Consider the following 13559-nt stretch of genomic DNA (forward strand, 5'->3'; position numbering starts at 1 on the left):
TTAACCAACTGAGCCACCCAGGCGCCCCTGGGTGTTAATCATCTTCTAAGTCTTATAATAACAGTAGTTAAGGTGGCACATTACACTGGGCCTCTTATTTGAGTTAAATAGGAGCCTGGCCCTCTGATCTTGACTTTCTTGAAGGAGCAGTTTATACTTGCTTTCTTCACTCGGTCACTTGATGCTTGATACTCACTCTTCAGGCCACCTTGGTCTGGCCTCCCTCTCCATCTTGCTGTGGGGGCTGCTTACTGCTGAAATCATACCCTCTCTGCCCGCAGGCCCTGGGGAGCACCTGATCCTTTAACGACACCCCTCTTAAAACAGTCTTGCTTTGGTTCCTGCGACAAGACCCCCTCTAGTCCCTTCCTAGTTCTCTGCCCATCCTTCTAGGTGTTTCCCCTTTCCTAGCACCCTGTTGCTGCCTACCCTTAAGTCTTAATGTTCTCCACAATCCCATTGGAACCCTCTGCTTAGTCTCTATTTGGTTCCAGGGCTAAGGTCACTTCAGCCAGCCTGGCCATTTCGGAACCTGTTTGTAGTCCTTGTCTCTGGGTCTTTATTCCAAAAACACTTGCCTCTTGGTGCTGTGGGGAATGAGTGCACAGCCCTTACCTGATTCAGCAGTCTCCTGATCCCTCTTCCTGCTTTCAAGGAGATGTCCCCCCCCCCCAGCCCTCCTCTACCCTACAGCTGAGTGAATCACTTCTAAACCTCCCTTCCCTCCCTGTCTTCAGATGCTTCTGTAGCTCTCTGTAACTTCAGGGTAGAGGCTAAACTCCTCAGCAAGGTGTGTGCAAAGCGCTTCATGAACTGAGTATCAGCCTACTCTTCTACGCTCGTGTTTGCTTGTTCCAGAATATGCCACACCCTCTACATGTTTTGAGATTTTGCTGCCCTTCCTGCTGCCAGGAATCTCCATCAACTCCTTGCCCTGACAAATAGCCTTTCTGGCTTTAAGACCTCACGTTCGAGGTCTCTGGCACCTTTCCTTCCTTCCTTTTGTCCCTTCCTGGCCAAAGCACGGCAGTGTGCCCGGATGTCCTGTACACTGGTCGGTCAGAATGCTTATGGTGCAGCGAGTGTGCGGTGTCCTTGACCCTCTGGAGCATGAGATCCCAGAGAGCACATTCTGCAGATTAACGTCCATGTCCTCAGGAGGCATTGTGCCCGCAGCACAGCTTCCTGCCTTTGTTCCTGTGCGGCCCAGCTCGAGGGCTCCTGGACCTGGCTTTGTGGCGAGCACCACGGTGACAGAGACTTTCCCCTACCGGGTTTGCAGCAGCACTGCTGAGATTGAAGCAAGTGCCTCTATTGTGACTTTGACCCCAGAGGACTTCCTCTGCCCCTGCTCCCAGCCTCTCCATTGCTAGTCACAGTGGGTGTGCCACCGGCAGGGGCCTTTGGGTGGCTTGGGATGACAGTTACAGTACCTTAAGCACTCCGTGCCACTCTGAGATAAACATTGCTTTTCTAAAAGCTTGGTTTTCTTTTCCATGCAGGTTTGCTAACCACTGCTATTTTCTGCCTTGGCAGGAGCTGTGGAGATTCTATCTAATATAGGAGATGCTGTCAGTCAGCACTTTGTCAGGTTATCTTTTTTAAGGATTCTCACAAGGTATCAAATACCATAGGCAGTAGCCAGAGAGCGGTTCCAGAATGTCACAGAATCTTACTCATGGAACTCCATTTAGAGTCTGAATTCTAGGCCACCTCTGTTGCTGAACCTCAGCTGGAGAAGTATGGGATTTATGTTCTGTCTAAAGACCCAGCGGGGCTGGGAAGTAGTGTAGCGTTAAAAACTTGGGCTATCAATTGCAGGTCCCGCAAACCCGAGTGAAGCCTTTGCCTTGCCTGTTAGTAGCTGTGATTTTAGAAAGTTATTGCCCTTTCTGAGCCTTTGTCTCCTCATTTGTAAAATGATAATAGTCCTTGCCTCCCAGGTGGGTTATAGGATTAAATGTGATACTGTATGAAAAAGACTTAACAGCACTGGCAAGGACGCAGAAAGCGTGAATGTTAGCAGCCGTCTCTAATATCATTATTACTAATATTTACTCTGCACCCAAGCTCCAGTTTTGCAAGCCTCACTGCTGAGATAATGGTGTGGGCTCACCCCACAGGGTGTGGATTAATTGGCTAATGTTGACAAAGCATTTCATAAAACCTTGGTGTACAATAGATTAAGTGTGAGTCAGGTTAAAGTTGGTCTAGTTCAAAAGATTTTTCATGTAATGTGCTCTGTACAGAAGTTCCCTTCTTTTCAGGGCAGGTGACTGGCCGTTTGTACCCGTGGCTTGTCCCGGTGTGATCGTACTGGCAGAGCAGAATCTCGCAGCCCGAAACCACATGCATCTGAAAACACACAGCATTGTTGTCAGGTGTTTCTGGGAGAGACTAAGCAGAGCCCAGTTGTACACGGGGGTTCCGGAAGGCAGCTGCTGAGTGCTGTGTGTTGTGCCCCTTTCTTCTGGCTGTGTGAGCGGCCCACGGGCGCTCCTGTCAGCCTGGGCGCAGTCTGACGCCGGCAGCATTCAGACCCGTTTTCCCATTACGTTCGGAGCATTTGCCACCGAACTAGAGAGAGGGGAATTCAAGTCGTCTGTGGTTCCTGCTTGTTTTGAAGGCATGGAGGGGACCTATGGTGTCTGTTGACCAGTCTCTCAAGGATACAGTTATGGGGGAGTAATATTTTAGACTTAGCTAAAATAAAGAAAAGAATGACTTAAAAGAGTAGATGTTTCTAGAATTTGAAATATTATAGCATAAGGGAGAGCCTCCTGAGGGGTGGGGTGGGTCTTTGGAGACATTTACTTCTAAAGTAGGATCAGCAATTTACACCCTTGGGCTGGCCTCCTATTTTTGTAAATAGCTGTTTAAAATTTTTTTTAATGTTTTTTTTTTTTTTAGAGAAACAGAGTGAGCGGGGGAGGGCAGAGAGAGAGAGAGGGAGACACAGAATCTGAAGCAGGCTCTAGGATCCGAGCTGTCAGCACAGAGCCTGACGCGGGGCTTGAGCTCATGAGCTGTGAGATCATGATCTGAGCCCAAGTCGGATGCTGAACTGACTGAGTCGCCCAGGCGCCCCTGTAAATAACTGCTTAAGTGAGGGAAGCCACACTCACTCATTCCTGTCTTGTTTATGGCTCCTTTAAGGGGGTGAGTAGTCCCAGCAGACACCATATCTCATAAGCGAAACATCACTTCCCTCTGGCCCTTGATAGGAGGTCTGTCACCTCTGGCCTAAAGCATAGGCCTCACCTCTTAGCAGGACTTGGGATCTTAGAGAATGGTGTTTATTAAGAGTGTTGATTTGGGGATGGGACAGACCTGGGTTCACATCCCAGCCCTGCTGCTAACTAGCTGTCTAACCCTGGGCAAGTGTCTTAACCTCTCCATGCCTCAGTTTCTTCATCTGTAAAACTGTTAAACAGAACCTACCTTATAGGGTTGTCAGGGTTAAATGAGGTGATGCGGAAGTACACTTAGCACGGCATCTGGCGTGGATTAAATGCTCTCTGCGTCAGGTGCTGTTGTTAGGATCCGTGGGTCTGCGCATCCCGGTGCACATGGTGCTATCCCCAGGCAGATGCCAGAGTAGCTTCAGCAAATCCACCCTAAAGCCTCCGCTACTAACTCCAAGAAGAGGAGCATGGTATTTTATGATCTAACGGGCAATCTGCCCAGAGAGTGGGCCGAGACCTGTGCGCGCTGAGCTTCCTAACAGCACTGCTGAAGATGGGCAGCAGGCAGTATTTCTTGGCTGACTATTTCATGCCTGTCCAGTCTTGGTATTTTACCCCTCCCACCCCCACCAACCCATCTGTGATGTTTCCTTGCAGGATTAGGAAGTATTTTCCCCTGACTCGCTGATTCCAAGTATTATTTGAAGTTGGGAATCTAGAGGATTTTTCTAATCTTGATTTTTCATTTGTGTATCGCTCTGTCGTCGGGAGCCTGCCCCGCACTGGGAGCTGCTGCGTGCCCCTCCCTAAACGCACGCTTAGTGCTCACGCAGGTGCTCGTTTGCCTTCCTCTTGGCTACGTGGCTGCCAGCTCTGGTTAGTTTTGAAAGGGACGGCACGCTGGTAGGGTGCCAGAGCCAAGAACTTTTATTATATTTGCTTGATTTTATTCTGGGGAAAAAGAGAAGAGAGCTGTGTTTCAGGGTCTGTGTTTCAGTAATAACTGTTCCTTGGGACCGATGAAGGAAGTCGAGGAACAGTTGGCTAGTTGTCAGCAAAGAGGGCTGAAAAAGTAGCATCAGGGCCCTGATGGGTCTTGCAAAGGAGGACCCCGGTAAAGAAAACCAGCTCCTGCAGAGTTCAGGCCTTGCCTCTAAAGGAATAGAAAGCCCAGGGGAATTAGAAAGTCAGCGAAGGCTCAGGCCAAGGCCGTCCAGTGCCCTCCCCTCATTCTTTCCAGGTCAGACCCTGTGGCTCTGCCCCTCTGTTTGGAGCGAGTCCTGAATCGGAAGAAAAGCTTTCGCTGAGTTTTAGAAACGTAAGACACGCTTTCTGGGCTGAGTGCACCGATGGTGGGAGGCTAGTGGTGGAAAACTGCTCTGTCGCCAGAGATAAGAGGGATAAACCGGAGGAGAGGAAACTGACCAGTAGGGGCCAGTGACAGTTGGCCCAACACGGGCCTCCCAGGACGTCGCAGCTGTGCTTCCGTGTTAGCACCCGGCATTCCTGGCCGAGGACTCGTAAGTTTGCCGGGTCTGCTCACGTCACGCCGCTGCTGAACTTCCCATCGCACGTAGAGTGGAGTCTGGCTCTGGACCCTGGAGGCTGTGTGTCCTCATGCTGCCTGCACCCCAGCCTGTCTTCCCCCCACGCCTGCTCCCCTTGCTCCAGCTACTCTCTGCTCCGTAGCTCATCTTCTCCCCATGCCGGTCCCTTCTGGAAAGCTTGTTCCCATGGCTAACTCCTAGTCTGTCTTCAGGGGTCTGCTTAGAACCTCTTTTCCTTGGAGACCATCCGGGTCCTCCAGTTATTTTTTTTTTTTTAATGTTTTATTTATTTCTAGGAGAGAGAGAGAGACAGCATGAGCAGGGGAGGGTCAGAGAGAGAGGGAGTCACAGATTCTGAAACAGGCTCCAGGCTCTGAGCTGGCAGTCAGCACAGAGCCCGACGCGGGGCTTGAATCCACGAACCGCGAGATCATGACCTGAGCGAAAGTCGGACGCTCAACCGACTAAGCCACCCTGGCGCCCCTGGGTCCTCCAGTTAGAGCCTCCTAAAATGACCGTGATTTTCATCGCGGTTCTCATCATGCTTTTAACGGTGTTTTGATGTCTGCTTCCCCAGCGAATCCCATGAGGATGGGGCCCGCGTCTGTGTTGGATGTTGGGTACAGTATAACTGCTCACCACGGTTTTGTACTGACCAGAAGGAGCGGTAACTTGCAAATGGTGTGAGGTGTGGGAGAGGGAATGCAAGCTTTAGCCTTTTAATTTGCTTTGGTCTTGTTCTCCAAATAATGTCTGAACACGCTGTTATTTTACAGACACAAACATACATTCTTTAAGGGATTCTCTGAGGTGACCTCTGTTTTTGGTGACTAAACAGGTACTGGACAAATCTCACCTGCTTTTCTCTCCTCCCTGCAGAACGAGATGTGCCTGGCCACTCAACAGCTTTCTAAGCAGCTGCTGGCATATGAAAAACAGGTAACTTGGTACTTATGTGGCATGTGACATGGCACTTGGGGTTCATAAGTGGGGTTCTTTTAAGGAATTCCTCAAGGGCGTCCTTGAGAGACTTTGATTTCCTTTTTTCTTTTGGTCCATAGTCCACTCTTAATTTTTTTTGTCTTGCCTTTTCTTTTCCACTGGTAAATTCTAACCTGTGATTATCCAAAGTATGATATTTTCTGATTAGCATAGAAGTAACTCATTGCCTTGAGAGTTAAGAGTCTGAGGGACTACAGATGTGTCAAATCCCAGGAAGGGACCCAGTTATCAGGAAATAAACTCAAAACTGCCATCCTGTCAGGACAGAAGTGTGGTGACCAACCAGGCAGTTGTCCGGGAGGGGCGGTTAGGGGCATCGCTGAGGCGGGACACGGCCAGCGCACCCCTTTTCTGCACATGGACGCTGAGACATGATGTGTGCAGGGGAGCAGAGTGCGGGCTGGCGTGGAGGGTGGTGGCGCATTGTGGGGGACACCGCGGCACTGACTTCCCAAGCCTTAATACCTGGATCTCTTGTTGCCTTGTCTTAGAATTTCGCCCTTGGCAAAGGTGACGAAGAGGTAATTTCTACACTCCACTATTTTTCCAAAGTGGTAGATGAGGTAAGATCACAGCATGGCTAAATTGTATTCTTTCTTGAACTTTTCATGTTTGTTTTGGCCCACTTTCCATTTTTATATAACTGCTTAAATCTCTGAGAAGATACCTCAGCCTGTTGCTCTTCCAAGGTCCATTTCATAAGCCCGGTTGTATGTGCTTGTGTTTGTTTCTAGTGTGAGGGGAAAGGCTTTGGTATACATGAACAGTGGACCTAAAGAAAGATTCTAACAATTTAGTTTCCTGAAGGTGAGGGCATTAGTTTCTCAGCCTGCTAGTAATAAATTACACGTCAGTGGCTTAAAACAGTAGAAATATACTCTCTCACAGTTCTGGAGGCCAGAAGTATGAAATTAACTTGTTGGCAGGGCCATGCTCCATCCGAAGGCCCCAGGGAGAATCCTTTTTGGCTTCTTCTGGCTTCTGGTGACCCTGGGTGCCCCCTGGCATGTGGCTGCATCCATTCAGTCTCTGCCTCTGACTTGCATGGCCTCCTCCCCACACTGCACTTCACCCCTTCCATCTGTGTCTTCTCTTCCTATACAGACATTTGTCATTGGAGTCAGGGCCAACCAGGATAACCCAGGATGATCTCACTTCAAGATCCTTTGTTATATCTGGAAAGACCTTGTTTCTAAATATTCACGTGTTCTGGATGGACGTTTTTGGGGGGAGGAGGAAAGTGGGCACAATTCACCCCACTACAAAGGGTTTCACATAACTGCTCTTGTGTAACTGCTCTTGTATACTACATGAATATATGTGAAAAGCAGGTATTGTTATTTTAAAAAATCCTAATTGTAATAAACATTCCAGCTCAAACGCTACTGTGCTGGGCAGAGCCCTCTGCAATATTGGGTTGGTATGAAATTGGTATTTTGTCTTGCAGAGTGTACAGTACTTATTGTAGAAAATCATGATAAAGAATAAGCAAAACAAAACATGCAGATGTCATTTAACTGATATAAAATAGATACTGTCTTCAGCTTATAAAATGAGAAACTGGAGCACCAGGGTGGCTCAGTCAGTTAGGCATCTGACTCTTGATTTTAGCCTAGGTCATGATCTCACAGTTCCTGAGATCAAGCCCCACTTTGGGTTCCGCACTGACAGCAAAGAGCCTGCTTGGGGTTCTCTCTCTCCCTCTGTGCCCTTGCCCCACTCCCTTCTGTGTGCTCTCTAAGTAAACTTTAAAAGTAAAGAAACTGAGAGGCACCTGGGTGGCTCAGCCAGTTGAGCGTCCGACTTCAGCTCAGGTCACGATCTCACAGTTTGTGAGTTTAAGCCCGGTGTCAGGCTTTGTGCTGACAGCTCAGAGCCTGGAGCCTGCTTTGGATTCTATGTTTCCCTCTCTCTCTGCCTCTCCCCTGCTCGGTGCGCAATCTTTCTCTCTCTCTCTCTCTCTCAAAATAAATAAATATTAAAAAATTAAAAAACAAAATAAAATGAGAAACATTCGTATGAAATTGTACTGATTGCATTTTCATTCATTCAACACATCAGTCCAACAAGCTGTTATTCATTCAGCAAACATGTACTGACCACCTACTGTTTAGTAGATGCTGTTCTGGACACTAGGGATACAATAGAGAACATGTCATCCAGTTCTTTGTAAGCTTCCTCCTCTCTCCCATGACTGTGACTGTCTTCAAAATGTATGTTAAAATGGATGGGTATCTTTTCCAGAAGAGGAGAATAAATGGAAAAAGTAATATGAGGGGAGCAAAAAGTAATTTTTTGGAAGGTGAGGAGATGAATGTTTCCTAATTAACTATGAACAAATAACCCAGGGGGAGAAGCAGCAGACTCCACCCACTGAAGTCATGTGTTTTCCCGAGCAGAAGAGAGTTGCTGAGGAAATGTGGTTAGTCGTCAAAACCCCAGAACTGAGATTTCCAGTTTAGGATATTTACTTACAACCATCTTTTCATGGGCAGGGATGATGATTCTTTTGGTGGGGAGTGAATCATTCTCAAAGGCTGGGCGGCTGGAAATGTGATTTTATAGGTAGTATCACGTCTCCCTGGAAGCTTGGCAATGTAAGGGGTTTTCAGACAAACCGAAATGTGTGAAAGCAGTTAACTCAGGTGGGAAGCTTTTGAGTAGCTTTTCAGGTTGTTTTCTCTTTCTGGGCCTCTACCAGGTTGAAAAGTTTTCAAGACAAGTAATTTGACTCAAATTAAGAATTCAACTCAAAGTAGAGATTCATGTGACTTACATTTTTAATAGCATGGCTCGGAACTGGACATTCTATGTTGTAGGCATGCAGAAATTTTTTGTCCTTATCAATTTCCCCACAGGCAGGGTTTCTAGATCACTTCCATGGAGTGCACCGGAGACAGGAAGTCGTCATCATTCTAGATTATGTTAACGAGTCAGTCAGACCCTCTACTCCAAGTGTTTTCTAGTCAGGTTACTGTTTTGTCCTCACGGTAGCCATGCAGGGAAGGTGGTGGTCTCCTGATTTTCGGTATGACAGTACGGGAGCGCCTAGGGGTGTCTCTTTCCACTCTCCTGAGGGAAGGCACTGTGTTAGAAGCCATTGTCCCATACCTTCCAAAAGCCCCACGGCAAAAAGTTGATGACAAACCCTTTGATCCTTAAGAAGAAATGAGGAAGAAGCTGAGTAGCTAGGAAGGTTACCATTCCTGAAGTGCATGATCATTGCAAAGCCACTTAATGTCCCTGATTTTTGGTTTCTTCATCTGTAAATGGCAGCAGTGAGAAAGCCCATTTAATTGGGCCTTTGTAAAGATTCAGACATTGCATAATGTCTATCAGAGTATTGAGCACATAGCCACACACATAGTAGGTACATTTGTTGACTTTCATTCACTTAACCGTTAGTTTAAAAAAGTGTCTATTTTTCACTGAAGCTATTCAGGAGAAATGGTTAACGCATTCTGTCCTGGTGGCATTTATTGGCATGGTTGTCTTCATGTGTTCTCAGAAGAAGAAAGCTGCCAGCTTTGGCTTCATTGAAAGCTAGAACATTAACTGCTCGGCCCACAGCTCCCCTGCCTGGCAAGTGATTGTCTGTCAGCTTCTCAAAGCAGCCTCTGGAGGCACAACCGTGGGGGTCCAGATCTGTTGGAGGGAGAGCTGTGTGCAAACGGGGCCTTCGTATGTGACTGCTGTTTCCGCTGCAAGGAACTTTGCCCAATGTGTACGGCAGGAAGGACTGCCGGGTGATATCCCTTTGTTCACCCGGCAGGAGTCCCAGAGCGTCTTCAGTCATGTGTGCATTAAGTGCTCACGTCTAGACTACCAAACATTTCAAGTTTCGGCAACTTTGTGAGCACAAAAGACAGGCTCCACATCTAACATGGTGTAATAGGAAAGTCTGGAGCTCAGCTTCCAATAGCCCAGGATGAAAATCCTAGCTATGCTGCCTCTTTGCTGTCTGGATTTGGAGAGTTTGCCTCTCTGTTAAATGAGTAGAATAATCAGAGCTAGCTCCCAGACTGGCTGAGAACCAAATGATACAAAGCACGTAACTTTGGCATGCAGAAAGTACTCAAAAGTGGTAGCGCTGAGGGAGATGACTTTCATTTCTCCTACACCGTTTGCGGCAGGATTTAGAAAGGCCTTGGCAAGCTGGAAGGAGAGAAAGAATCAGGAGCCATTAAAATTATCTGGTGAGGAAGGTCACGTTTGAACAGTTGTCTCGTTCTCCGAAAGATCCTTTTCTAAAGAACTGAGGCCTGGGATCTAACTGAAGTTTCAGTGGGGAGCCTTCCTTCTCCCGAATAATCTCCAGGCCCGCAGTAGCTGTGGTTTTATCGTTAGTAGGCACCCAGCCGGCTGATCTTTCAGGCATGACCTTGGCCGTGTCTGAAAGGGAGAGAGCTCACGGTGGTCTGGTAAAGTGTGACGGGTGAGCTATGTTTGCTGCAAGCTCATAAAAGCGTTCCCCAGCTCGTGTGGCTTCTGCTGGGAACACAGAACTGGGGTCAGCACAGTAAACAGACCACCACTGTGGACTCAGGGACCCCTTTAGCAGACCTAACTGATGCGAGGTCAGTTAGAACCTTGCATTTAGTTTAGGTACCTCTAGGCCTGTATCATTTGCAGCTTTGTGAAGGGTGTTTATTTGCGAAGGAAATGTACCTGAACCCTAGCCACATGGAAGTATTCAGTATGATCCCGTGCGGAAATCAGATAGCTGCCGTAGTACTGAGAGTGTAATTTTTTTCAGTAAGATTTCTTTTTTTTTTTTTTTTTTTTTCAGCTTAATGTTCTCCATACAGAGCTGGCTAAACAGTTGGCAGATACAATGGTTCTACCTATTATACAGTTTCGAGAAAAGGATCTCACAGGTAAAGTTACTGAGTTCAGTGCCAATCACCTTCAAAATATCAATTCATTTCATAATAGTTCTGAGTATCCTAATTTCTTTAAATATGTGCCTCATTGAGAAATGCCCTCCTTTTTTTGAGCACTTCAGCTTAGCTGACTTTTATTGAATCCCCACTGTGTTCTTGGCTCCCCTAAAGGGGGTTACAGGCTATTGAGAAAAGGCTTGGAAACGGTTGTAACATCATGTGAGGAAGGCAGCAGGACAGAGAGGTACAAGGAATAAATACAGAAAGGTGTGATTACCCTTTTGATGTTTCGGTATGAGGGAGGGCTTCCCGGAGTAGGTGATCTCTGTGCTGCGTTTCGAGAGATTACCAAGGAGACAGGGACAGCAGGGCTAGTATTGCTGGTTGGGAGCGTTACTAAAGGCATGCCGTGAGTGCTCTGGAATGGAAAGAGGGCGGCTTAGAGAGGGAAGGAGGGCGGGAACCATGCTCTTCCTGTGCTGGCCTCCGTGAGCAAGGCAGCAAGCTCCCTGTTCACCTGGAGCTCACGTTTTTAATGAGTGAGAATATCTGAGACTGGTTCAGAGAGCCAGGTTCCATTTTGGACTAGTTTTGGTTCTTCAACTAAAAGCCTTAGAATAATTTTATATCTCTTGGAAATCAAGTTAGTCAAAATGTGGATATAAAAATATAGTCTTGAAAAAATGTAGTTGATGTTACAAAAAGAAATCCAAACTTTGTAGGTTTTTCTGCTCTTTATATCATTGACAATGGTCATTGCTTCGAGATTAAAGAATTACATTTTCTAGAACACTAGTAGAAAAAATTACCGGGCAAAAAAGTCTAAACCTGGGTACTAAGAGATCTGTGCAGTATTGTGCTTCCTCTTTAAAAATACAACACCTTGAAGTGTTACAACACCTTAAGTTGTTACAATGGCAGCAACAGGACATTTCTAGGTTCTGGGTACGGTCAGGTATTCTAAGGAAAGATGTATTAAAACGCTCATTTTCGGGGCTGGAGAGTCTGAGCTTAGGCTATACTCGAGGCCTCCTGAATAGTACCTGGCCACCACACGCTCCGGCCCCCGTCCCCACGGTGGCCCCTGCTTCAGCATCCCCGGATGCTGTCTAAGACAAGTGGCCCTACGAGCAGTCAGGGTCACCAGGTAGGGGAAGCAGCCGAAGCCGCCGGTTCCAGTCAGACCAGGATTCCCTGCCCACAGGGCGTGCCTCCTTCCACGCTTACACTTCTGTTTTCTCAGGGAAGTGCAGAGCTCTGGGTTGATGTATTTTAGTTTAGTTTAGTTTTTTGCTCTAAGATTTTTTTTTTTCTCTTGTTCAGAAGTAAGCACTTTAAAGGATCTTTTTGGACTTGCCAGTAATGGTAGGCATCCTTTTCGTTCTTGGGGGGTGGCGGGCGCGTGGCGGGCGCGACCGATTGCTCTTGCCTTTCAACCCATCTGCATGCTAAAATGCCTCTCTATTTTTAGAGCATGACCTCTCGATGGCAAAATATAGCAGGCTTCCTAAGAAAAAGGAGAATGAAAAGGTAAGAGTACCTACCTTACATTTTGTTTTTCATGTCATTTGCTTAAGCCCCTTTTCTAATTTCCTGTTGGGAATCTTGAGCTTTCTCTTCTTTCGTTTACATAAAGTTTTAAAGTGTTTATTTTGAATCATAAGTAGACTTGTACCTCCCTGTTCTAGCTTTTCAAACTGGTTTATTAAACGCCAACTTGGAACCATGGTAAAATTTCAGTGATTTCAGTGTAACCTTGGCTCTTCATGGCTATCTGCCTCATATGTTTCAGGTCACTTGAATCTCTTGCCCTGGGTGTTGACTCTGATTCTTTTTTTTTTTTTAATGTTTATTTTACTTTTGAGAGAGAGAGTGAGGCGAGGGAGGTGCAGGGAGAGAGGGGTACAGAGGATCCAAAGTGGGCTCTGTGCTGACAGCAGTGAGCCTGATGTGGGGCTCGAACTCAGGAACTGTGAGATCATGGCCTGAGCCGAAGTCAGACGCTTAACCGACTGAGCCACCCAGGTGCCCCCACTCTTTTTCTTTAACTCATGCTTTTTGCTACTATAGATGATATGGAACTTTTTAATACATGTGACTTTTTACTTCTTTGCATAATTTCCTTGAGCTGAATTATTTCCTTGGAATACAGTCTTACAAGTGAACTAAAGCATGCCGCCATGTTGTTTTCCCACAGGGTCACAGCACTCTTCAGTGCTGCCAGCAGAGAGTGATTGGCCTCACCCCAGTGCAGCCTCACAAGCATGGAGATGCGAGGCCTTTAGTATTTTTAATTTGGGGTTTTGGAACATGAGGCGGGGGTGCACCTGGGTGACTCAGTTAAGCATTCAATTCATGATTGCAGCTCAGGTCATGATTTTGCAGTTGTAAGATCAAGTCCCTCATGGGGCTCTGTGCTGGGTACAGAACCTGCTTGGGATTCTCTCTCTCTCTCTCTCTCTCTCTCTCTCTCTCAAGAAAAAAAAAGATAAAAATAATTAAAAAATAAGACATAAGGTGGAACCTTATCTAGGTTTTATCATATTTGGCACAGAAATGGGTTTTGTGAGAAGCTTCATGCTCTTACAGAACAGCCACATCTGTTAGACAACCCGACGTTTGCTCCCGCCTCTCCTCAGGTGAAGACCGATGTTGTGAAGGAGGTGGCGGCTGCGCGGCGGAAGCAGCACCTTTCTTCCCTTCAGTACTACTGTGCCCTCAACGCGCTGCAGTACAGAAAGCGCGTGGCCATGATGGAGCCCATGATAGGCTTTGCCCACGGACAGGTAGGCCGTTCCGCTCCCCTGAGGCTGAGACCTGGGCGGCTGCTGCGATAGCGTTTAGGAGAAACCAAAGTACCGCCAGAGGAAGAAACACGAACGCACCACCTCCCTGGAGCCTCCCTTAGGTTCGGCACACGGTAGCCGGACTGGTTAGGCTGT

The 13559-nt window shown here is 47.1% G+C and overlaps 1 protein-coding gene across 2 annotated transcripts in view; it reads left to right on the forward strand.

Moving 5' to 3' along the window:
• Positions 1-13559, forward strand: part of APPL2 (adaptor protein, phosphotyrosine interacting with PH domain and leucine zipper 2) — a 52111-nt gene that overhangs the window by 13034 nt on the left and 25518 nt on the right. For both annotated transcript variants that reach the window (XM_039252902.1, XM_039252901.1), the window contains exons 3-8: positions 5612-5671; positions 6226-6297; positions 10524-10611; positions 11941-11982; positions 12089-12147; positions 13257-13403. In XM_039252902.1, the coding sequence (XP_039108833.1) occupies positions 5612-5671; positions 6226-6297; positions 10524-10611; positions 11941-11982; positions 12089-12147; positions 13257-13403 (468 nt within the window). The remainder of the gene's footprint in view (positions 1-5611; positions 5672-6225; positions 6298-10523; positions 10612-11940; positions 11983-12088; positions 12148-13256; positions 13404-13559) is intronic.

Source organism: Hyaena hyaena, unplaced genomic scaffold, assembly GCF_003009895.1.
Source record: "Hyaena hyaena isolate Hyena2069 unplaced genomic scaffold, ASM300989v1 scaffold_432, whole genome shotgun sequence".
NCBI classification, from domain to species: domain Eukaryota; kingdom Metazoa; phylum Chordata; class Mammalia; order Carnivora; family Hyaenidae; genus Hyaena; species Hyaena hyaena.